Raw genomic sequence first — 27,008 nt, forward strand, 5'->3', positions numbered from 1 at the left:
TCTTCTAATTCTGTAAAAATTACCTCTTCAAAGTGCCTGTGTCAGAAAATTGCCGGAAATCGTAAAAACTTGCCTTAAATTTCTCTTTTTGAAAGTTCATCCATGGTCTGGAAAAAAATGTTATAATTTATGTAGACGTATACCGTAAACAAATACATCCTCGATCACTGAAATGAAGTGTTTGCTAAGCTTTTATATCTCAGACCGCGTTACCATGGCAACTTGGGAAAACCTTTATTTTTTTGGAATAAAATTCTGGTTTTAACGGTCATTTTAGAGACATAAAACTAACCATATTTTGAAGTATTGGGTTTAAATTTCACATAAAACTGAATTATCTATGTTTATACTTTCGTATATGAATATTCATATTTCTTATAGAATCTTAGTTCTTGATTGGTCAATGTTTCAGTCATGGATAATAACTGAGCGTTAAAAAATCTGAAAATGCGCATTTTATCGGCAACCAACAATCAAGATGGCGGAACACATTAAGTTGGCGCTATGCACGTACGTGAACGGGCTCCAGATGTTTGTGAGAACGGGGGTCCTTATCGAACGTGCATGCAGCTAGCCCGGCGGCACGGGTGCCGGTAGACAGGAATAACCGTCGTTTCTGGGGATTTATTCAACAATTTCTGACATTTTACTGTAATCCCCATTGAGCCAACGCAGTTCAGCGGAACAACCAAAATACAGAGACTGAAGCTTTTGGTCTAGGGTGCCGGGTGCGCTGGCACAGAGGCGATGGTCGGACAGCGCAGCGCTCTGCGGCCGCTTTTCACCAAAATTGCGGCTCATTGTAGCAGATCAATGCAGCCAAAACAGCGTAACGGAAAATATGCGAAGATTTGTTGTAAATTTGCTGTAATTCCTTCAAGATTTCAAAAAATCACCGAACTCCCTCCCAGCTCCCTACTCCTCCCATCAAACACACACACACAAAATCACTCATGGGACTAGGAATTCAAACTTACAAAAGGTTTCTTGCCCTGGTGCTATTCTAGCATTAATCATAACCCATTCCAGTGCAGCTCCTGTAACGAAAAATATAGGTAAGAACCTAAACACACCGAATGTCTTCTTTCCCGGCCACTTATTGAAGATTCTTCGAAGAGTTTTACTATAAAACATTCTTGCCGATGATATTGATAATTACGCAATCACGAGCTCATGGAACAGTGCGCATGCGCAGCGCAACAACAAGCATCATTAACCCCCCCAAAAGAATAAATAATGATAAAAATAATGATAAATAATGATGATAATTAAGGAAAGCGTCGCGGGCAGGCGGAGCCGAGGATGAGGTTAGACCAGATCGAGAGGGGGATGGGGACGGGGGGAGGGGGTAAAAGAGAAAAGAACTGGAAAAGAAACTGAAGGAAATTCTGTGATAAAGTAAATAAACTGCTAATAAAGGGAGGTGGAGGTAACGTAACCATGCATCCTATAACGTTAGAAAATACCATTAGGATTGATTTAATTAAATTGAAATTGCATTTAAACCTCCTTGATTGCATGCTAAAATTGGGGGTTAATGTCACCTTGAGATAGATTGTGGCCTTGTAAGTCTTGGCAAATAGATTATGAATATATAGGGAGTCAATATTGCTTTGGGATTGGTCAGTTTATCATAAGATAAATAGTATCCCGTAATTAGTAACCAACTGGAATAAAATTATTGGAAATGGTTTTTTGACTGATTTGAGTAGGTATGGGTGTCAACATTTACCAAAAAAAAAGTAAGGAGGAATACGGGTTGGGGAAAGTGCTTTTTTTCAAGGTCAAAGGTCAATGACCTTTTTAAATATACTGTATCATGGTATCTCCCAGATAAAATATTACAGGTTGGTGATAATGGTGTCAAAATGCACAGATTCTTACAAGAAGATCAAATAAAATAAAATCAAGTACCTACAATGCTCATTCACCCATGAAATTCAAGGTCAAAGCCTTTCAAAGTTCAATGACCTTTTTTACATTATATACCATATATGGTATAATGGTATCTCTGAGATGAAAAGGTGCAGGTTGATGATCTTGGTGTCAAAATGCAGAGGTTCTTACTGAAAGATCAAATATAATCAAATCAAGTACCTACAATGCTTATTCATCAATGAAATTCAAGGTCAAAGCCTTTCAAAGCTCAATGACCCTTTTTTTACATTGTATACCATATACGGTACAATGGTATCTCTGAGATGAAAAGGTGCAGGTTGGTGATCTTGGTGTCAAAATGCAGAGGTTCTTACAGGAAGATCAAATAAAATAGAATTAAGTACCCAGAATGCACATTAAACAATAAAATTCAATGTCAAAGCCTTTCAAAGGTCAATGACCTCTTTTTACATTATGTATCGTACTGTATAATAGTATCTCTGAGATGAAATGGCACAGGTTGGTGATCGTTGTATCAAAATGCCCAGATTCTTACAGGAAGGTCAAATAAGATAAAGTTAATCACCTAGAATGCATATTAATCCATAAAGTTCAAGGTCAAAGGTCAATAACCTTTTTACATAGGCTATATATCATATAAAGGTATCTCTAAGATAAAACGCTGCATGTTGGTGATTTTGATGTCAAAAAGCAATTTTTGCAAGAAGATAAAAAAGACTCAAAATAATCATACAGAATAATCCAATATCCAAAGTCTAAGGTCAAAAGTTTATAGATATTTATATATCCATGCATGATTCCCCCCAAAAAAAGAAATTAATCCATTATATTAACATTTTATTTGTAAATAATAGAAAGAAAGATAATTATTTGTAATGAAAACATGGAAGTCTAATAAATAATTTCATTCTGAATTAAGGATAAAAAATGGCCATGGAAAATACATTTAGGAGTTAAAGGTCAATCAACTATGTTAATAACGTCATGGAATTTAAGTAAATAGGTCGATATAACGTGATTGTGGCATGTAGGTATAGTGATTCTGATGGAAAAAAGACTGACCCGCGTGGAAAAAGAACACACATTTAATAGTTGAATCCTTGACCAATTATGATGTCAAAATACAAGTCCGAGGTAAAATTGGATCAAATAACACTTTTTCTTATAATATACTGTAATGGATTGACAAAAGTGTAAAAAAATCATGTGTGATATAATTTGAAATGGTGACAATGGTGAAGTTACCTAAAGTAGTAGCATTTAGATATGCATTTTATCAATCTAAATCAAGGTACTAATTTCTCTGTAGCAATAGGTCACTATAACCTCAAATGCTACAATCAATACTATAAAACTATAACTTAATCTGTAAATGGAAAGGATAGGCCTAACTTTTAGGGCAAGCATCATCCGATAACATTTTCATATAGCCAGGGACAATGACGAAGAATTAAAATAAGGCAATCATTAGAGCTGCAGCTAATTTGTCATAGATGAAGTTAAGTGTCTCAACTTCAGCAAAGAGTAATTGAACTCTTGAAAACCTTCTGACATTTTCAAGACTTTTATCTGGCCCATTCAATGAAAGCCTTACGTTCTGTCAAGGGATATCAGACCAGGATCTATATTATGACTGATATGTTGCACAGCTTGATTGTCAAGAACTGGAAGTGGTGCTGTAGGACTTTTGTTAGGTCGATGGATGTGTACTTGTAAGCTATTATCTCCTTTTGAATTTCATTGTTATATGCCTAATTTGTGCATGATAGCAATCAGTTGTTCTGGACCAAAAACATGATCCTTGCACAAACTGATACCTAGTAGAAATAGCATCATGGGTGACGTACGGCAGAGAGTAGATATGAAGTTTTCTCCTGCAACATTAGCATCACAAGAGATTCTGGCAGTTCGCAATGAACTGATGAAAGGTAATGAATAATAATACGGGAATTCACCTTTGTTGAAGTTGATATATATGTAATTTACTACATGTATGACAGAAGCTGCAGCTCTAATGATGGCCTTCATTTCATCATCATCATCATCCCTCTGCTGTTTGGAAATGCTCTCAGATGATGCTAGCTGTGACATGAGAGTTAGACCTATCCTATCCATTTTCAAAAGATAAAGCTAATAGTTTATAGTATTTATTATAGCATTGAGGTGAGTGGCCTATCGCTGGAGAGAAAAGACATGACAACCTTGATTTAGATATAATGATGCATTAATTATGCTGCTACTTAAAATAAAAATCATTTCAAATTATATACTTGATTTTATTTATTTTTTCAGTGCTTTTGGCAATGCATCGCAGTATATGAAAAAGTGTTATTTGGTTATCAACATTTTTTTACTTAATTTCCACTGATATTTTGGAAAAGGCTTATTGACATCTGACCCCTAAATACATTCTCCATGGCCTTCATTATTTCAGACCGAAATGATGAAACCTCCATGTTTTCATTACAAATTAGCCATGGTTATTTACGTTATTCAGAAATAAAATATGAACACAAATTTTTTTTTTGTTATTTTTATGTCATATAGATTATATATTTCCTCTGATGTAGGATTTTAAGGGTGAAAGTTTATTCTTTATACTTATTTTAGTGTTGTTTAATTGTATTGTACAAGTCTTTGCATTTTGGCACCAAGATCACCAACCTGCGGTGTTTTATCTCAGAGATACAATTATTATTATCTAATGTTAAAAAGGACATTGACCTTTGTCCTTGAATTTTATGGGTGAATGTGCATTCTCGATGCTTAATTTTATTTGATCTTCTTGTAAGAATCTGTACATTTTGACACCATGATCACCATCACGTACCTTATCATCTCAGAGATACCATTATACGGTATGGTATATGATGTAAAAAGGTAATTAACCTTTTGAAAGGCTTTGACCTTGAATTTTATAGGTAAAGGTGCATTCTAGGTAATTAATATTATTCTATTTGATATTCTGGTAGGAATCTGTGCATTTTGACACCATGATCACCAACCTGTGCTTTTTCAGCTCAGAGATACCATTATACAGTATGGTATATAATGTAAATAGGTCATTGACCTTTGAAAAGCTTTGACCTTGATTTTTATTAGTAAATGTGCATTCTAGGTAATTAATTTTATTCTATTTGATATTCTGGTAAGAATCTGTGCATTTTGACACCATGATCACCAACCTGTGCTTTTTCAGCTCAGAGATACCATTATACAGTATGGTATATAATGTAAATAGGTCATTGACCTTTGAAAAGCTTTGACCTTGAATTTTATTGGTGAATGTGCATTCTAGGTACTTAAGTTTATTTTATTTGATCTTCTTGTAAGAATCTGTACATTTTGACACCATGATCACCATCACGTACCTTATCATCTCAGAGATACCATTATACGGTATGGTATAATGTAAAAAGGTAATTGACCTTTTGAAAGGCTTTGACCTTGAATTTTATAGGTAAATGTGCATTCTAGGTAATTAATTTTATTCTATTTGATATTCTGGTAAGAATTTGTGCATTTTGAAACCATTATCACCAACCTGTGCCTTTCCATCTCAGAGATACCATTATACAGTATATACAAAAAGGTCATTGACCTTTGACCTTGAAAAAAAGCACTTTCCCCAACCCGTATTCCTCCTAACTTTTTTTTGGTAAATGTTGACACCCATACCTACTCAAATCAGTCAAAAAACCATTTCCAATAATTTTATTCCAGATTGGCTCTTTTGTGGTCTAATTTAGGGATACTAAAAGTGTAGTTTCTCCAGAGAGATGTATCTATTGAGTTTACCCTTTGTTTCGCTGATAACTTCATTTGGCATTCACCCCACAAAGTCCAATTAATTTATCAATCATTTTTAGTATAAGTGCAATAAATTTCCTCTATTTTTGTTGTTGTTTTGTTTCATTTTCATCATGTCAGTAAATTGCCTAATATAAAGCATACTTTACATTATACAGCAGTAAAACATGCTCAAATCGACTCCGTCAAGTTCAAATTTTTTCAAGGGAAACCATGATTTTTATACTTAATCTTTCTTGTAGATAATAATGATATAGTTTTCTTGTTAAGTAACTTAGTAAGTAAAGATTTTCAGATGTGGAATATACAGCAAATTAATCAATGATGATTTCATGTAACGCAAACTATCAGTTCCTTGGTGAGCTGAATGTACACACCACCTTTCCTCAGGTTTGCTTCACCAAGATAGGTACATCCAGCTCACCTCAATAGTTTGCCCATCACCATCACTAACAGTGATTATTATTTGCTTCATATTTTAATAACCAAAAGAGATATTGATCAATCAAATATCAATTGGTGAGAAATCAAATGACATCGCACATTTAGAAGAGAAGTTATGTTGGTAAAGTCCAAACATATGGAAACAAAAGTAAATTCAAGGGTGCAGTTGAAAATGCTTGCTAAATGACATTTTTCTATATGTATTAAAAATAAAGAATATGCATCATCTTATGAATGACTGAAAAAAAAACCTCCTCTTACATGGTGATACCACTGATACTGACCTCCAAGTCCACACAGATTGCAGAAGAATAAAGAAGAAAAAAAAGCCCAGACAAACAAAATTATTTGTATTTACATTTTATTTCACAATTTTATTCATACAGAACACTCATGCAAGAAGCATAACAAGTGCACACTCTCCTCCATGTTTCCCTTGCCAGTTGGTTTATGTTATTAATAAAGATGGAATTATAATGGCAATATTTCCCTATTGATTACAAATTGTTGTATCATACAGGTGCTAGAACTATTCATGGAATATTACAAGCATGGATATATATTGTTATAATTCTTGATTATGATTGTAAGTACATTAATCTGAGTACAGGTATTACATTTTTTTTTAAATACAAGTTTGTTATAATGTTTGCAAGTTGCATCTACTGTATTAAGCATCTTTATATTGGCCTAATGGTGAAAAGGGGAAACTGACCATTGATGGTAACTATTTTGCTGTTAATTACTGTAAAATATTAAACATTTCTGAAATTAAACAATTACATTTCCATAGCAATACAACATAAATAGAAAGTTATATGATTTTTAAAATAGCACCAAATCATTACATTACAATATCTTCAGCTAATGTAAGCAATTTTATATTGTAAATCCTTTGTTCTTGTCACCAATTTCTACATATTTCGGATACAAGTAAATAATTGGCATTCTTATTAAATTTGAAGGGATAAATATAACTTTTTAAAAAATGTAGTAATTATATCATACAAAAACACTTTGAAAATAATTCCTACTTGATCTGTGGTATTCTAAACTGTTCAAGAAGAATTTTTTTACTCAATATCATCAATGAAAGGCACGCCACAAGGCCCTGTTTTACAAAGCTTTGTTTTGAATAATAAATTGTGAAATTATATGACAAGTGTGCTCTCGGCCAATCAAATGCCAGAATATCAGAAGCTTGAAACTTGCTATCAATAGGTTTTATGACAGAAGACCCTGTTTGGGCTGATGATTTCACAGTATAATTAATAAATTGTTGAAACCCAGGATAACAAGATAGCACATTGAAAACGGAGAAGATATCTTATATATCAAATGTACACTACATACACAATTGACAAATAAACAAGACAATTAATAATACTGATAATTACACAAAACTACATGTAGATGGATACTCAACTGCATAAAGCCAAAATCCATGACCCGTATTCTGAAGTCAGGTTTAATTCAAACTCTGGTCTAAAGTTGTGATTGAAGTATTTAATTATGACATAAATCTCTAACAGCAGAGGTTCAATGAATCAGGTCATTTTACTCTCAAATCATTCTATACTGTCTGGGAAGGATAAAAAATTAAGAGCACAGTGAACATAAGAAGCATACAATGCAAACAAAATTTTGACATGTTTGGCTTTCCATAATTTTAGCACAGAGTTAAACCATGGTCTAAGTTATACCCGACTTCAGAATACGGGCCTATGCCTTCACCATTCCCAGATCAGAAATACGTTACACACCAAACTTCTACAGAAATTCAAATAATGACCTCTACGACCTTTGACCTTGTGAACCCAAATCATATCATCCTCACTCACATTTGCATACATGAGAGAAATTTGAAGTTGATCTCTCAAGCAGTTCTCTAGTTATTGCAAGAAAAATATTTTCAGGCATATGACCTTTGAACCCATGACTCCAAATCTCCAAAATCTTTTCAGATCATCATGTCTATATGCATACATCAGCTAGTTGATCCCTCTAATGGTTCTTTGGTTATTGCAAGATGGGGTATTTCGATGTACATTGACCTCTGAACTCTGTCCTCATGAACCTGAAATCTGATCACATCTTCGTCTTATGCAAACTTGAAACAGGTTTAAAGATGATCCCTTAACAGCTATTCGATTATAAGAATAATTACATGCATATGACCTGATGCATCATCTAATAATTTCCTAACTTATATATGAAGTTTCATTTTTCAACTTACTGAACAAAGTATAGTTGCAGTATTAGAATATATATAAATATGAATATTAACATCATACAGGCAAAAAAAAAATTGTTTATATTCAGGGGCTACTTCTTCCAACTTAGGCCTACTGGCTGAATCTGGAACGATTGAGAAGCTTTAACATTACAATGAATGGGAATTTTCCAGGTCACTTTTTTACTTAATTTCCAGGGCTCTTTTGAGCCTTTCGGGGGTGAAATCGTCCTGAGCCCAAAACATGATCGGACTAGTGCAATGAAGTGGAAATACACACAAGCTATTTTAGTCGGACCCCAGTCGCTCAAAGCAATCAGTGTCATAGTGCACATTCTCCACTCCTTGGGGAGTATTCCCCTAACCTTGTCACATTCACATGCTAATCCAACAAGAACGTCGCACCCTACAGGGTACTCAACAAAGATGGTCAGGAGCAATGTAGATAAAATACAAGCCACAAGATAAAATTGACCAAATTTAAACCAAACTCAACAATCTAATGATTACAATGCTATACCAACTCTTTTTAAATATTATGTAAGGTACAATAACTTATCACACAGAACCATCTACACTAACCACACATAATCACATAATCACTAATGGCTGGTATGAGATCAATTCAAAATAACAAAAACTGAAATGATTAGACACAAAAATTGTTATACAGAGAAAAATCATTAGAATTCAACAAAACAAATAATACCTAAACATTCTCTCTCTTTAAAGTTTAACTTTTATATTCCAATAATTGATCATTTAACTCATTCATAAAACTGTTTACCAATAAATATTATGCATTCACTAATATTGACACCAGCCATCAGTATGATCATGAATTTTGTGTGGTTTTCATTTCAAACACATCACTATTTCCTTTCACTTTACAGTAATCAACAATGTACAATCTTTACAATCTATACATGTTTATATTTCACTCTCACCGACCAATCTACAAGAGGTAGATAATGAAATAACTCCCAGCTTCAATCTTAAAAAAAATAATTTTGGATTACCTTTCCTTCCCATTAAAATGCAATCAATTAATAAGTTAAATCACATTCATACTTTTTCTTCCTTTCCTATTTCTTGTTTACTATAATTTCATGCAAATTTTGGGGTATTTTGATATCATACTTTTTGAAAACCCGAGTGGGTGTTTCATAGAGTAAGTTACATATAACTTTACACACAACTGAGTTCTATTCTTGTTCCCAATTTTTTTCCTGTTTAACATAGTTTGAATGAAATTTCTATAGTATTTTGATAAAAATATTGATAAATAATAGACTGTATATTCAGAAGCTTGTAAACAAAAAGAATATGAGAATGTTGATGACAAGAATTTTAAGTTAGAAATATTGGATTCAAACTTCAAATGATTGGCATCAAAATGACTGGGGATCTGGCAAACCAAAAACAGGTCATCAGATGTTGGTCAAGCCTTGCATGACTTTAATTACACATCACAAGTTCCAAACATGATATGCCTCTACAAACAGCATGATGAGTTTACAGACTATTTATGTTGCTTGGTGGAATGTCTTCCCAGAAAAATAGAAAAAAATATATATAACACAAGGTGGAATACATTTGACAAGTGTTACTTTTCTGAAATTATACTAGAAGAAAATATACTGCTTAAAACAAAACCATCCGATCTATCAAGAACATAAATTCCTTCAATCATCTAGACCAATGTAGGCTTATGATTAGTTGTAACATACTATTTGTAAGGAAATATTTTCCTAGTGTGTCCTTTTCAAACAGGGTAACCAAGCCTCTAATATAAATGGGAGTCAAGGTTGACCTCATGGCCACATTGTGCAGGCCTCTGCCTTGAGTCACTGTACAAAGTCTATGGAAGAGAGTTTTCCTTAGCTGTCTAGTGACTCAGAACTCCTGTCCTCTACTATATCTCTGCAACTATCTTAACATTTCCTTTAAATACCCCAATAGAAACTAAGAACGTCCTCCGATCACTTTGTTTGGTTGCAGGAGAAAAGTGGTTACTTGCTTGGCACCATACTTGACTTTGGTATAAAAATGGGCCTCTGAGATTAATAATAACTCACTTTCTCTTCCTTCATATCAATATCAATTAGAAAAGCAGAAAGTTGCTTAGAAAAAGGTTTATTACAATTTTATATAAGGTTGGATGAACCACAAAGGGGTGATCAGCTGGGTGTGCTGGGAGGTGACTGGAGTGACATACGGAGATTGTTGGAAGGTTTCAGCAATGATGTCACATTAAGAGCTGATGGGAAACGCTGATGGTATCGGTCAAGTCGAATGTATTTGACTGTCACAAGCTTACCTATCAAGAGAAAACATAATAAAAATGGGTTTGAAGCCAGCCTTTTTCTTTGTTTCTTATAAACATGGACCTCAGATTATCATACAAAGATCAATATTTAACCTACAATATTGATGATTATTTAACTTTTTTTTTATGTTTGTGAATTCTAATTTGATCACTAAATCAGATTTAGCAACATAATCACAAGTGTCTTCATTACACAATCTTACCTTGTATTGAATTGACACTTTGAATATTGGCATTCTTTAGCTTTACATTTATACTATATTCTTAAGCATCTTGTTCCTAAAAACATATCATGGCTTTGAATAATTCTTACCTATTATTGTCTTTTGAAAGTAAGAAAATGTCAGCAATAACAAAGATACACTGATGTTGACAGTAAAAGATTGTCAAAACTGATATGAATCCAATGTTTATGTTTATGACAATACAGGGAAAGTAACTTCCATAATTTTCTTAACAAAGATCATTTGAATTAAATTTTAAAACTGCACATTTTGAAAATATACTATCTAATAGCTTTTCAATTAAAATGAATAGAATTACTTATAAAATCATGGCATAGTCTTACCATCAAACCAGCTTCCTTGAAGGCACCGGAATGCTATGCCTGCCTTCTCTGCTGAAACACACTTCACATAGACACATCCCTGTAAATTGAAATAAACAAAAAAATTGCACCATAATGACACAATTAGGCAGAAAACATTTATTTTTTAAATGAAAGATTGAAACAAATAACTGTGATTTTGATGAATTAATATGATAATTTAACTTGAACCCCTTTGAGATCTAAACACCCTTCACACTCACGGCGAATGCCGCGCTTTAAACCGCCGAGCACAGCGCCATCATTTTTGTTTACTTTTCCAAAAAACTATCACAATCTCATAAGTAATGTTACACTCTGATACGATTGGTTACCACTTTGCGGGACAAATTATTTCCCCTACTTGTTACGGTTCCTCACGCTTTGATTAGGCTTTGATAAGATTTATTACGCTTTAATGCGGTTAAGATGCTCTAAATCAGGCTCTGAGACGATTATCAAGCTCTGTTGTGCAGAATTACTCTCTGTTACGCATTGGAAAATATCGAGATCGCCAATTTCATGCCGCTTTTGATCCAGAGCCTATATAAAGATGCAGCAGATCCACAAAATCATTGCATCTCCAGGGCTCTCATTTAACTCTTTTCTTTGGTTGCCAGCCAGGCAACCTATCAATTTTTAGGTTGCCAAATGGCATTTTAGGTTGCCATAATGAAGTTCAGGTAATAACTGTTGATTGTACACAGAATGTGTGAACCATCCATAGCAAATCGCTTCAAAATGTTGCATGTTTCACAAGACCTACATAGTCCTATTGTTATTATTAAATGTAATAACTGAAATTCAGAGAAATCACACTAGACCCTGTGAAACCCTTTGTTTTAACCAGCCACTCCTTGATTTAGATAAGCTCATGCCAAAGGGAGCCTTCAAATTTTTACAGAATCCATGAGCGAGGGAGCGAAGCAAATTGTGTTTTCCTTCAGACGAATAACTATTAGAGAGGAAGGTATTTCAAGCTATTTTACTCCTGTGATTAATATAGTTAACCTATGAAAACTATTTATTATAATATGATAACATTATGTGATTTGCTAACCAATCAGTAGATAATTTCACTTGGCGTTTGCACCATAGACTAAATGTGCTACTCTGGAAAGCCTGGGGCAAACTTTCAGGTTGTCAAAAACAGGCACTATGTATAACTTTTAGGTTGCCCGCCGGTAGTTTTGGTTACCAATGGCTCCCGGGCAACCGCTAGTTTCGAGCCCTGATCTTTGACTCCAGAACACAATGGCAGAACAACAAGATCCAGAAGTTCCAGAGCATGATCTATCTGAAGAAGACACAATGTTTGTCTCCCTGCTGGTACTGAAGTCGCAGCGCTATTTTATAGGGATGGAGACAGAGCGTGGATATTGTAGGAGCATGTGAAAGAGCGTTCCAAGCGTAACAAAGCCTTATAAAGCGTGTCAATCCTTGATCAAAGCGTCTCAATTCGTGGGAGTCCTTCATTAAAGCGTAACAAAGCGTTCAGATCTTGATGAAAGCGTCTAACCTTGCGTAAGATCTTCATGCCAGATCGTAGCAAATCTTGAGACATCTTAACGAAGCGTGTCAAGTGGTGACAGACCGTGAAGACTGGTGTCCCCGCTTTGAACCAAGCTCTGTTAAGCTTTCCTACGCTTTGAGTCAAGCTTTGCTGAGCTTTGTTATGCTCTCAGCGCTTTAGTCAATTTGTGACAGAGCTCCCCAAATTTATAAACAGTATACAATATTTTGCCGCTCTTGCCGAATGTCCCACTTTACTCCAAGCTTTCAAACGATCTATTACAACCCTGATGCTTTGTTACACTTTGGTGCCACTTTAAAGCGCCATCAAACCGCTGTTGGTGTGAACTAAGCATAAACAATTCGATGACATCCTCTATAAGCAATACAGTATACAATAAACATTTACCTCTCTAGAAGTCTTCTCGACAGCAATGTGCATGATACCACTGTCATCCCCACATCTCTCTAAGATGGCATCCTGTATGGTCAAATGCCAGTTGATTCCAGACTCCCTGTCATATTCAAGATTATCAACAGTAAGTAATCAATGTATACAAACTACAAAAACAAAATACAACTTAAATTTATTTTGGAAAACCATATCAATGGTGAGAATATTAACAAGTGGAATGCCTCTGGCCGTCTCACCTGCATCACGCGATTCAATATAGCAGCAGTGCTGATTTTGAAAACTACTATAACTCGCACAAGATGTTCAGTGATACTTGGTTACTCTTATTTCCACGTTTTATGAACTAGACCAATACACTTATAGAGATATGATGGCAATTCAACAAATACCCCCAACGTGGCCAAAGTTCTTTGACCTTACATGACCTTTGACCTTGATCATGTGACCTGAAACTCGCACAGGATGTTCAGTGATACTTGATTACTATTATGTCCAAGTTTTATGAACTAGACCAACACACTTTCAAATTTATGGCTGTAATTCAACAAATACCCCAATTTGGCCAAAGTTCATTGACCCTAAATGACCTTTGACCTTGATCATGTGACCTGAAACTTGCACAGGATGTTCAGTAATACTTGATTACTATTATGTCCAAGTTTCATGAATCAGATCCATAAACTTTCAAAGTTATGATGGTAATTCAACAGATACCCCCAATTCGGCCAAAGTTCATTGACCCTAAATGACCTTTGACCTTGGTCATGTGATGTGAAACTCAAGCAGGATGTTCAGTGATACTTGATTAACCTTATGTATAAGTTTCATGAACTAGGTCCATATATTTTCTAAGTTATGATGACATTTCAAAAACTTAACCTTAGGTTAAGATTTTGATGTTGATTCCCCCAACATGGTCTAAGTTCATTGACCCTAAATGACCTTTGACCTTGGTCATGTGACATGAAACTCAGGCAGGATGTTCAGTAATACTTGATTAACCTTATGGCCAAGTTTCATGAACTAGGTCCATATACTTTCTAAGTTATGCTGTCATTTCAAAAACTTAACCTCAGGTTAAGATTTGGTGTTGACGCCGCCGTCGCCGCCGCCGTCGCCGCCGCCGTCGGAAAAGCGGCGCCTATAGTCTCACTCTGCTATGCAGGTGAGACAAAAATGAGGTTGTTGGGCATGATCAAAGAAGAAAGATCAGGGCGAACAATGATTTCATAAGAAAGTCTTAAAATAAAGATTCATTATAACCGTATCATGATATATCTATAACTGTGAAATCGTGAAATCTAAGCATACAAATAACCATACTGATGATCACCAACAAAAAAAGAGTAGATGTGGGCAGTGTATTGTATCGTTCATTGGAAAAAGACCAGACATCTGACTGGAATGCTGTGCTTGCTATGTCAATTTCTCAGCAAATTGCACATTTTCTACCAAAATCATTTGGGTCATATTTCTTATTAATTGATATAATTTTGATAATCATTTCATTGGATTATGTCCAACTCATTTTTATCATTAGCACAAGTGGCATTTAATAAGAACACTTACCTCATCCATTTTCAAAACAATGATTCTTGTTGAATTATGCTTAGCGCACACTTGACAATGGATAAAAGAACAAATTGCTCCAAAGAACATTTTCCATGATTCTTGATACTATTTTATCATTTAGAACGATGAAATTTCCCCTCCCAAAATGTGGATAATAATCTTAGAAATGACAGAACTAGGTTTTTTCAGTTTTTCCACAGAACAGCTATCTGTCTCAACATTTTGACTGACAGGATGTTAACTATACAGAACGTACCAAGTGTGACAAAGCAACTTACAGTGTAGGATCAAACATATTTCTGACTTTGAGGCACGGAGTGTAGTTATAGGCACTGGCTTTCACTGCACTATCCAGGCTTGCAAAAGCTGCAAAAGACCAAAAAAATAGACCATTGAGATGGTTCAATTATCTTAATTGCAATAATTGATGAAAAAGCCATATCAAAATATTGTCTTACAAATATTATTTAACTAAAAAAAAATGAGGATATATTGTACCCATATTCTAGAACATTGTACAAATTATACGCAGATCGTCATATCATAACAATCACACTTTTGAGCTAGTAATATTAACAAGTGGAATGCATCTGGCCGTCTCACCTGCATCACGCGATTCAATATAGCAGCAGTGCTGATTTTGAAAACTACTATAACTCGCACAAGATGTTCAGTGATACTTGGTTACTCTTATTTCCACGTTTTATGAACTAGACCAATACACTTATAGAGATATGATGGCAATTCAACAAATACCCCCAACGTGGCCAAAGTTCTTTGACCTTACATGACCTTTGACCTTGATCATGTGACCTGAAACTCGCACAGGATGTTCAGTGATACTTGATTACTATTATGTCCAAGTTTTATGAACTAGACCAACACACTTTCAAATTTATGGCTGTAATTCAACAAATACCCCAATTTGGCCAAAGTTCATTGACCCTAAATGACTTTTGACCTTGATCATGTGACCTGAAACTTGCACAGGATGTTCAGTAATACTTGATTACTATTATGTCCAAGTTTCATGAATCAGATCCATAAACTTTCAAAGTTATGATGGTAATTCAACAGATACCCCCAATTCGGCCAAAGTTCATTGACCCTAAATGACCTTTGACCTTGGTCATGTGACGTGAAACTCATGCAGGATGTTCAGTGATACTTGATTAACCTTATGTATAAGTTTCATGAACTAGGTCCATATATTTTCTAAGTTATGATGACATTTCAAAAACTTACCCTTAGGTTAAGATTTTGATGTTGATTCCCCCAACATGGTCTAAGTTCATTGACCCTAAATGACCTTTGACCTTGGTCATGTGACATGAAACTCAGGCAGGATGTTCAGTAATACTTGATTAACCTTATGGCCAAGTTTCATGAACTAGGTCCATATACTTTCTAAGTTATGCTGTCATTTCAAAAACTTAACCTCAGGTTAAGATTTGGTGTTGACGCTGCCGTCGCCGCCGCCGCCGTCGGAAAAGCGGCGCCTATAGTCTCACTCTGCTATGCAGGTGAGACAAAAACTGTATTGCCCTTGTTTTCATGAGCAATGAGAAAGTGGTAAATTATTTGTCATCCTTTGCATATAGAATGTATGTGCTTAGCCAAAAGTAAACATATCTTTGCATGTTCTAGTCTCATATTCAAGGAATTAAAGACAAAGCTCATTTAATAATTATACTCAATTTTTATTAAGCACAAATTATAATTAAGTCTCTTCGCACTCTAAAAGATAGTATGAGAAAGAGAGAGAGAGAGAAAGAAAATGAAAAACAATCATATTGAACCTAACGTCATTAAAAATAACCTAAAAAACATCATTATACATATTTGACACTGAATTTTGAGATAATGCATCTTTATGAAATTTGATTTGTTGAGAAACCATTGCTCCTTGTAATGTGGGCCTGAAATTCAGTGAGTCCCAGTAAGTTTTCACATACACGCACACACTAACAGCTTGTTTTATTGTTATTACCAATGCCATCAAAAGCACCAATGCCATCAGTATTACCATCACAAGCTCCAATTCTAAACCAGCTTACAAACCTATTAATCAGCCTACATCATAGTATTCATTTACATGAAAGCCTTACCTGTTCCTTGCCACACCTTTGCTCTTTTGGGATTCATATCCTGAAAAAACAAAAACAATAGAGTTACTCATATTGATCAACTACATAACATTTTAGTGATCTTAACTGGACAGCCTAATAACATTATGATGGACTGCACAGGTTGGGACCATCCACCACTAAACATTTCTGACTTGCACCCAATGCAATCAATGACCAGTACTTATTTCACAATTGACAAAGAAAATGATACTGTCAATTAAAGCCCACTAGTTTTTACCCCCCCCCCCTCTAACCATATGGTGAGGTGCCAGGTATTTTTTCACCGTATGACAACCCTGCTGGACATACATGAATATAGGGGAGGGGTTTGTCTGGAGGTCATGAAAGCCTCTTTACAGTATCCAAAACATATGAAGTTTTTTTTCTTTCTTCAAAACAAATTATCAAGCTTTTGAAAGCCAACCACCAAGAGACAGAACTAACAAGACCGTACACCACCAGTCGTCATATACAATCCACTTCTTTAACTTGCTTCAAATTGGCAACACTCTTCTTCCAACAAAATTGCATTAAAGAGCTGGAAAATTCTAAAGATACTATGCAATCAAGATATTTTTCCCCCCTAATTCGGCTCTTTCCCATTATATTTTGTATCAAACCTGATAGAAACACACAGGAACTAAATGTACATTGTGTGTGCCTATTGCTATTTGCGCTTCCCTTGCTGATTGAGTGTACTTGGTCTACTTACCCTATCAGTGATGGGTACAAACGATGTGACAGCCACAGCAGGAGACGGTTGAACCCACCTCCATACAGCAAACTCTTCACCAGCAACCTGCTGTGTCTCTACTCTCACACGAGATTCATTGACGTTCAGGAACTGGACAGCTTTCTGCCACAGGTGCTGCTTCTTATGTCTAGTAACAAAGAGATCACATGAAGAATAAGCTTTCAAACTATTGGGCGAGGTTAAACTCAACTATGGATGTTAAAAAAACTTAGCATCCTGGTCATGCAAATATTTATAATAATCATCTTCTTATATTTATGTTTAATCACACATTATTTGAAATAGGGCATTGTCGGACCTCTATAAAAATATTGAAAGATCAAGTCATTTGAGAACCTACAATTTATTTCATGAGCTACTGCCACCATATCATTTTGATAGATGAGAGCTAGTTAACAGTAGAAATCCAGCAGTTGTTATTGAAAGGTTTCATGGAAGAGGGTCATAAAGTTGTCCACAACTTTACTCCAGTTTACTTAATTTATGATAGTCTTGTGATTTGCCCTTGAAAATTATCTTTCAAATTGATGTTAATGATAAGTCTTTTTTTTTTAACCTTTGTTGTCAAAAGAATTATTAAAATAAAATATTTCTTTACAATGATGTTCTATTGTGAACGAGTTGCTATTTACGAGGCTGCATATTCAAGAAATAATAAAAGTGATATGATCTCATTATATTGATCAAAATCAATTTCAAATTCATTACCAAAACAAAAATAAACCGGTGGATAAGTTATCATAAATTGCAAAGACTGGTCAACTAACCATCAGGATCATTATATATATTTTGCACGTTTTTAATTAGTCAATCCTAATTATCCACTACTTCACAGGGTTAAAACAAAATTATAGAGTCAACTCATAAATTATTACACAAACGAATGTCTGCATGCAGAAATACTATTAAATAACCTACCCCCAACACTAACCAAATACCCTGAAGCCAAATCTACACTGCACTGTGTATCACCCCCCCCCCCTTGACTGAATGGAATTGGGGGAAGCCTACCTTTCAGCTGGAGGGATCAGTGTATCTCTGACATGAGGAATAGCTAGGTATGGTGTCAAACTCTTGTCTTGGTAGCAGGCTTGTTGGTGGTTAGCAAGGACCTCTGTAATTGACAAGACATTCATATTGATTTGAAACAACAAGTGTTCTGCCTTACAAAGATATGTGAATTGATATCATTTTTATCTAATCAATGTAAGGTTAGACATATAAAACACATTGTGTCAAAGCATTCTCCCAATACTGTCCATGCATCATTAGTCAGCAATATCCTATCATTCAAAAAAGTTAAGTAATTTATTGTTAAGCTGGATTTAAATCAATCAAAATTCTCTCAAAGCAGACCAAAGAACAAGAAAGTACTAATAACCTTATTGTGCACAGAGAGAGAAAAAAAGCATACATTAAATGAAGAGAAAGATTAACCACCATGGTGGACCTACCAATTATCTTTTCTACTAGCTGAGTGACTTCTTGCCGAGCCTGTTCTTTCCTCTGCATCTGGTACTTGATAAGATAGAAACCTGGCCACAATACCAAAAGAGCTAGACAGGGAAAGTCAATTGATTATCAAGAATTTAATTTCAATATGAAAAAAAAATCTTTGTTTTACTGTCTACCCCACCTAATTTCCAATGCACAATATAATATCAGTCGAATACACAAAATATGTGACTGATTTTCTATGTAAAAATCAACTTCCAAATTGTAAAATCATGTTTATTTCTTACAAAGTTTTAAACACCCAAGATGCCTTACTCTAATGATCCTCTACCTTCATAAGTTCTTTGTTTTACATGTGGACACCAAGAACAATAGGGTTACTTGACTATTTCTAGTGTTCTCTTTTGCTGTGTGTAAAGGCAAGTTATCTATTGCACACAAAAAAAATGCTAGCTGGGTCTGTATCATGATTTGATGCATAAATTACTAGTAGGACAATTTAAATTTTAAATAACAATTTTGAAGATAATATAACAGTCCACAACTGACATACCAAGGCGTACCCCCCCCCCCCCCCCCCCCCCCCCCGGCTGTCAGAGGGGTCCAGACAACACGGCCGGGTCAACTTCAACCATGGACTATTCAATTTACCTCATCCAACCCCATCAACATAGGACCAAAGTACAGTCATACTGTAATCATAAAAATCACATTGAAGACAGTTCCTTGGACTTTTTTTGCATGTTCAAATCCGACCAAACCCTAGCGATTTAGACTACATGTAAATTTACAGCACATGGAGTCTTTAAATTTCCACACGCTTTGTACTAAAGACTTATAAATTGACATATTATAAAGATACAGACTAAGTTGGGCTCTTGAGAAAAAGGATAAAATATTTAATAGACAATTTAATAAATACACAAATAGGGTCTGTTCAGCCAGACTATCACTTACAGATAACAAGGATGGTAGCCCAGAAGAGTAGTTTGATTGCTGTAGTCTTGACCTGACAGAATAAGTTCATGTATACATGAGAAGATTCCAGCCACTTCACATCGTTATCATACTTGTATTCTGTCAGATGTTCTTTCTTTGTATCAAACAGCCTGGAAAAAAGTAATATAATGATAACACGTTATCCTTGGCAGTTGGCACATAGAAAAACAAAAACAAAACAATTTGGGAATATACTACATCAAAAGGCAATATAACACTTTCCAGTTAAAGAAGAAAAATAAGGAAAAAAACGAAACACGATGGCGAAGTTTGTAAAATTAAAATTGGATGAGAAATAGAAAAGTTATTTATATCTGATAAACAAGTATAGCTAAAACAAATTGCTAAATCAAATCAAGATATTTGATTAATCCTTTGTGATCAAAGATAGGATAATCATAGGGACAGTGACTTTCCATTATATGAATTACTCAACATACATGTATTTCTCTAGCGATGTTACTATTTTGCCAGAATCCATTAGGCTTTAGTACTCGAGTATTTGGACAGTACTAAAGAACAAAATAAATCAAAATATGCAAAAGAGCTTAGGGTATTAACACAGAATAAAATCTCTCAGCCTTTGATGATCATACAGATGACAGATATTTGTTACGCAGATCTGCACACATACAGCGTACAGTGTGGATGGTACACTATCCCTACATCGGCTGTGACTTGAATATCAGTAATTTTTTTTTCGATAAAAAATACTTTCAAACATAAAGGATATATGGACAAATTTGAATGATTTTAATATCCACCAATTTGCATTTTATACACAAGAAAATTCTCAATTTACCGCTACATAATAAATCTGCTCATGTGCAATGTTTATTATATAAGTCTTACCTTATACTCCATTGTGGATTTGAAGTGATAAGGAAAAGAGTTCTGGGCATGTACTCTGAAACCCAAAATGGATTACTTCTTGGTGTACGTTTTTGCTAGAAGGAAGAAAAACACACACACAAAAATTAATAAAATATAGATATGTGAATGCTTGAGTACTGGTACATACAGTCCAAATTCATGCATCTCTCTCTCTCCCAGATCAGAATTACCCACCTAACTTCTATAATATTCAATTAATGATGACCTCTGGGACCTTCGACTTTGTGACCCTAAAATCTAATCAGATCACTGTCACTCTTACACACACAAAACTCACATACATGAGTGATGTTTGTAGTTGATCCCTAAAATGATTTGGACATTGGAAAAACAATTTTCATGTACATGTAGGTAATGAACCTCATGTATACCTAAAACCTCATGACTGTCAATCTTATCAGATATGCAAACATAAGATTGAAATTAGTCTCTTAAACAATTGCTTATTCATCACGAGAACACATTTTCAATTATATAATGGCCTCTCTGATTTTTTATTTTATAAACCCAAAATGAAATAAAAAAGAAAATCAAAGTTGCAATATGAACCAAGTTTTACATTGATCCCTGAAAAAATTATTCAGCTATTGGGAGTAGGCTAATTCCGAGAACAAAATATTTCAATGTAGTAATAATCTCTTTGACATTTGACCTTGATACCCCAAAACTAATCAGATCATCACTTCTCCTACTTGTGCAAAGTATGAAATTAGTCATTCAAACTGTTCTTTAGATATCCTGAGAAAACTAAAGGGACAGAGTGAGACAACCCCAAAACATAATACCTCTGGTAATCACCTATGGAAACAGAGGCAAAGTAGTCACAACTATCAATACAGCGGCTACCCATTTAACAATAGAATGACATTCACTTTAATTTAAATAGCCAGGCATACATAAGATCATGTTTGCATATGAATTGCAAGTGCAGTCCCTCTTTTATAACAGCTAACTGATCAACATCCGACTAGCATATACACCTACCAATGGCTACATGTACATTCTTGAACCCACTTTATAATACATTTCATAAAATACTCACAATGGAGGGATATTCCTCCAAATAAATCTTAGCTTCATCCATCGTCATATTCTTTACAGGGGATTTACCACACAGGAAATCACCTAACAAAAGACAGGGAGAAAACAAAATGACAATTGTATCAGAATATAGTATAAATTGTACCAAACATCAACAACAAATGAGTTGCCTCCATTTATGATAATGGATAACATTATTTAGTAACTACTATTCATGATCATTCAGGCAGACTAAACAGTGTGAACATATACAACATTCACTTCCTGTGTTAATTGAAATTCAGCATCACTTAATTATGCCTGTGGACAATTCACAGGTACCTGGGTCCCGCTCAAAAGCTTTTGAGTCCCGGGCACACAAAAAAATCATAAAAAACATAATTTTAAAGATAACTTATAATTGTGTGGTGTAATCATTTTTGCATTCTCTCAATGAAATTACATAATGGAAGTGGGATTGGCATTACTTTTCTTGATTGGCTTTAATGTTATTCTGATTAACCTTGGATATTTTTGTGCCCTTTTGTATTTTTCCTGTTTGGGCTACTAGTATAAATGTAATACAGAATTGCGCACTAAAAAAGTGGGCCTTGCCCTGAAAATATAAAAAATTACGACCTGAAGGACTGTGACATAAGCAATCCAACATTCATTGCATTTCTGGAAATAACCATATAGGAGGAAAAATAATTGATGCAATAACATGTTATGCAATGTAATGCTACAAATTGTGTCACCTTACCAATATTTGTTGTTGAGTATACTACACATAGATAAGTTTCAAGCATTCCAAAAACCTCAAGAGAAATGAAACATGTGAATGTAATTTTTGCTCCTTATTTAAAGTGGATAATCTTGACACCACTGAAAGTGCAAATGTTGCATGATTTTTACAGGGCATATTATAATAGTTAACTACAATCATGACCAATACTATGCACAATATTAAAGTCGCTGCAGTTGATTACATGTACACTACCTCTTATTTCACTCAGTTTTTCATGCAAGGCCTGTCCCATCAACAGTGGTAGCTCATCACCAGAAAAATCCTAAAATCAAGGGGAAAAAAGTATCAGTAAGAAAACAGGATCCAGTAAAAAAAGATGAGTACAAATCTCAACTCCTACGGTTAAACTCTGACTAAATAATTTTATCTAAAAATAGTAATAAACTTTTCTAAGATAAAGAAATGATACAATAATTGCTACGCAAGTAGATGTCTTGCATATAAATACCTCAAGCGATGTTCGTGCAGGCTCCACTCCACTTCACTACCGCTACACTATGCTCCACCTACATGTACCCGAACATCGGGCCCCAAAACTCACTCTTTGCCGAGTGGCAAAGGTGGAAAAAAATGCATATTTATTGTAAAATCCTACATCAAAACTAGCTTAACAAGAATAAGAAGCTTAATTTCTTACTTTTCATCCTAATTTCACTCCATATCCATCCTCCGGTTAACCTCATAATTGGTGATTTAGAGCCAACATCGAGCTCCTCACACGTATAAATAATTCGCTGCTGATTTAAAAACATCGCATGCGCGAGGGTCTGAGCTTCTTATTCTTGTTTTATGGTTTCGATGTAGGATTTTTACAATAAATATAAAAATTTTAAATAATTTTTTTCCCACCTTTGCCACTCGGAGTATCAGAGCGAGTTTTGGGGCCCTATGTTCGGGTAGGTGGAGCACAGTGTAGCGGTAGTGAAGTGGAGCCTGCATGAACATCGCTTGAGGTAGCGTATTTAAACTCAGATCACATATTTATCTAAAGTGCATGTAGACTAAAGGTACTTTTATGTGGTTTGGACATTTCAAAACAGTATAAAAGACACACACATTTCATGTACAACCCTGTGAAACTATCAATAATTAATATTTACATGTAGCCTATCTCCCAATTTCCACTACTCTGCAAGTTTTAGACACTAATAAAAGGTAAAGCATTAACTTTTTGCCAGTGCGAAAGTGTATACTCACCACATCATCTCCACCTGTAATGTCAGCAACTGCATATGAAAACAAACATACTTGATTAAAGGTCAAGTCTACCTCAGAAAAATATTGATTTGAATCAATAGAGAAAAATCAGACAAGCAAAATGCTGAAAATTTCATCAAAATCGGATATAAGAAAGTTATGTCATTTTAAAGTTCTGCTCATTTTTCACAAAATAGTTTGTATATGCACAATTTAGTCACATGCAAATGAGAGAATCGATGATGTCCCTCACTGTTTCTTTTGTTTTTTATTATTTGAATTACTAGTATACAATATTTCATTTTTTTAAGATTTGACAATAAGGACCAACTTGACTGAACCATTTAAAAAAAATGGTAATTCCACTTGTTCTGGGAGAAATAAAACTTTGTTTCACAGGACAATGAGGGAAAAATTAGAATTTTTCATATAATAAATTCTGAAAGAAATAGTGACTATGTCATCAGTTCCCTCATTTACATACCGACCAGGATGTGAAATTTTCGTGAAATTAAGTGAAACTTTAAAATGTCATAACTTTCTTATTTTACATCCAATATTGATGAAACTTTGTGTTATGCTTGTTGGATCTTTCTCTTTTTATTCAGATTAACTTTTTGTTGGGGAGGACTTGTCCTTTAAAAGCTTTACCTACATACATCAGAGATAATATTGCTATTCCTGGATGTGCAAATTGCAATATACAATAGTGACAAAAATGCCCCAAAATTACATGTATCTTGGGTCTATTAAATTGTTCAAACTTTCAAAGTATAAAATATAAAGAACAATTTTAATCCACTGACATGTGTAACATAGCTCCTATAAAAATGTAGGCCTACAGGTTTGACATTAACGTCAAAATTATTTTTGAACAGTTACTAATTTCTACTACATCATACATGTACAAACACTTGGTCATATTGTGGACAATTTTAGAATCTATTATGACTGGAATGGGCTTTATAACAACAAATTATTTGGAGCACAACACTCTTTGGATGGTACATGTATAAACAGTGCTGCATATTTTTTTTTCTTAAAAAAAAATTAAAAAAATGAGGGGTGTTTTAAAACAGCCAGAAAAAAAGCAATCTCCTTTTGTCTGGTTTCATTTTCTTGGGAGAATTCTAACATAACTGTATATCTACCATGTTCAAATTGTCACAAAAAGCATTGGGTGAAAGATATACCATAACAATTGCAGTGATCTAAAACAAGATTTTATATTGTAATGTATGGATTAAATTGCAATTTACAATCTCTTACGAGACTAAATTTCTGTCTGATTTTATGTTGAAAATACGGGTACCATTTTAATTCTACAAATAGATCTTGCTTACTTTGCAAATATCTGGATTTCACAGTACTGTTGACACTCAAGTACATCAGCCCAAGCATGATGAAGAACAGGCAGACACTCCCAAGAAGCACTTTAGAAACAAAATGACTGTATTGAGTCCTCCAACTAGAACCAAGATTCTCTTCTGTAGCAAATATCTGAGCCTCATCCAGTGATTGTTCTCTGAGTGGAGTCTGAGCATTGGTCTGAAACCTATTTTCATTTGGTGCTGGTGTAGAGTAGTCTTGTCTAAAGCCGCTGCTCATCGGTGTTGGTGTTTGCCCATGAAATGATGTATGGTTGCTAGATGATGCATCTAATGTGGAGCCTCTCAAAGTTGGCCTACCACTGACAGGAGTTGCTGCAGCACTTGCCGGGGCATCCGGTTGAAATGAGTTCCCAGGGTTGATGGAGTGGTAGGTTGTGTCATCTCTGCTTGAGCTGGCTTTTCTGGGAGTCGATGTACGAGATGAATTGAACGGAGAAGTGAAAAATGTCCAGTTTGAAGATGTATCCGTGTCCTTAGATCTTGAAGTATTTGATGTGATGCGAGGTGGTGAATCCGTTTTTGATTTATATGAACCAGAGAGAAAATTCCACCTCCCTCTCCTACTGTCTTCTTTTCTTGATCCGTCTTTTGACGAATTAACAACAAACGTGTTCCTTTGCCCTGAATTATCACTAGCAGAGTCATCTTCATCTTCTTCAACATTTTCATTATCATCATCATCCCCCTCCTCATCATGAACAATCACACCTGGTTTAGTTTTAACTTTGGAAAACTTATAAGGTTCAGAAGTTCTAGCAACAGTCGGTTGTTTCTTTGTTCTTGTTTTTACACCTTTATCAAACAATTCCTCATCAGAGTCTGAGAACTCTCCTCTTCTACTACTAGCAGTACTACTAGTGACAGTACTGTCACCGAGTTGTTCACCATTAACTCTGTTCGTATTACTGTCCCCTGCACCTCTTCCTTGCCTGATCGATCTTCTCCTACCCTTTACCGTTCTTGAATTAGAAACATCATTTGTTGACTGTCCACCACGAAAGTCTCTCTCATTCGGATGTTGATATTCATGTCCCCGGCCCCGATCACTTTTTTCACTCCCATCATCATTGATGTCATCCTCAACCTCATGGTAATTTATACCAACTCCTAAAGACCTTCTCGAACTTGTCTTTCGTGCAGTTTGAGAATTTTTAACACCAACTGAATTGCGCTTTGTTTTGGGCGCTGGCCGCGCAACCCGTGCACCACTGCGGCGTCTGGTTGAACTGACCGGGGCAGTTACCCTGGAATTTCCCACAGCCTCTCCTTCGCTTTCATCCGAACTCAATGCAAATACCTTGGGCGATGAAACCTTTCTGGAAGCTGCTTTTGCAGTAATTTTCTTCTTCTCACTTCTCAGTTTGTCGAGCTTCTTCAAAAGCAAAGATCTAGTGGTTCCTGTTATCGGACCTGGCGTGTATCCATACGAAATCAACTCTTCACGGAGCTGACTGTCGGTCAACGGAGGATCTCCCCTTGCCGCCATTTTGAGCGTCAGGTCATTTGCGATCACAGGAAAATAAAATCGAGATTCGATTGTCGATGTCTCGTCACTTACCGG

General features: G+C 35.1%; 1 protein-coding gene across 1 annotated transcript; it reads right to left on the reverse strand.

Moving 5' to 3' along the window:
- Positions 1 to 6,497: 6,497 nt before the first annotated feature.
- On the reverse strand, positions 6,498 to 27,008 carry LOC129257582 (inner nuclear membrane protein Man1-like). The gene is made up of 14 exons (XM_054895946.2): positions 25,400 to 27,008; positions 24,057 to 24,085; positions 23,052 to 23,121; positions 22,074 to 22,156; positions 20,990 to 21,084; positions 20,096 to 20,247; positions 19,138 to 19,239; positions 18,695 to 18,797; positions 17,642 to 17,810; positions 16,909 to 16,948; positions 15,079 to 15,166; positions 13,223 to 13,328; positions 11,284 to 11,362; positions 6,498 to 10,706 (listed from the first exon to the last, which is right to left on the reverse strand). Exons 1-14 carry the CDS (start codon positions 26,931 to 26,933, stop codon positions 10,567 to 10,569), a joined length of 2,790 nt encoding a protein of 929 aa, XP_054751921.2. The 5' UTR covers positions 26,934 to 27,008; the 3' UTR covers positions 6,498 to 10,566.

The sequence above is a fragment of the Lytechinus pictus genome, chromosome 3, assembly GCF_037042905.1.
Source record: "Lytechinus pictus isolate F3 Inbred chromosome 3, Lp3.0, whole genome shotgun sequence".
Classification (NCBI taxonomy): domain Eukaryota; kingdom Metazoa; phylum Echinodermata; class Echinoidea; order Temnopleuroida; family Toxopneustidae; genus Lytechinus; species Lytechinus pictus.

Coding starts and splice junctions, on each gene's coding strand:
- LOC129257582 (XM_054895946.2), bottom strand. CDS start 26,933: ATGGCGGCAAGGGGAGATCCTCCGTTGACCGACAGTCAGCTCCGTGAA. Junction 13,329..15,078: donor AATATGTTTGATCCTACACT/GTAAGTTGCTTT, acceptor TGAATATGACAG/GGAGTCTGGAATCAACTGGC. Junction 11,363..13,222: donor TCGAGAAGACTTCTAGAGAG/GTAAATGTTTAT, acceptor TTCAATTTACAG/GGATGTGTCTATGTGAAGTG.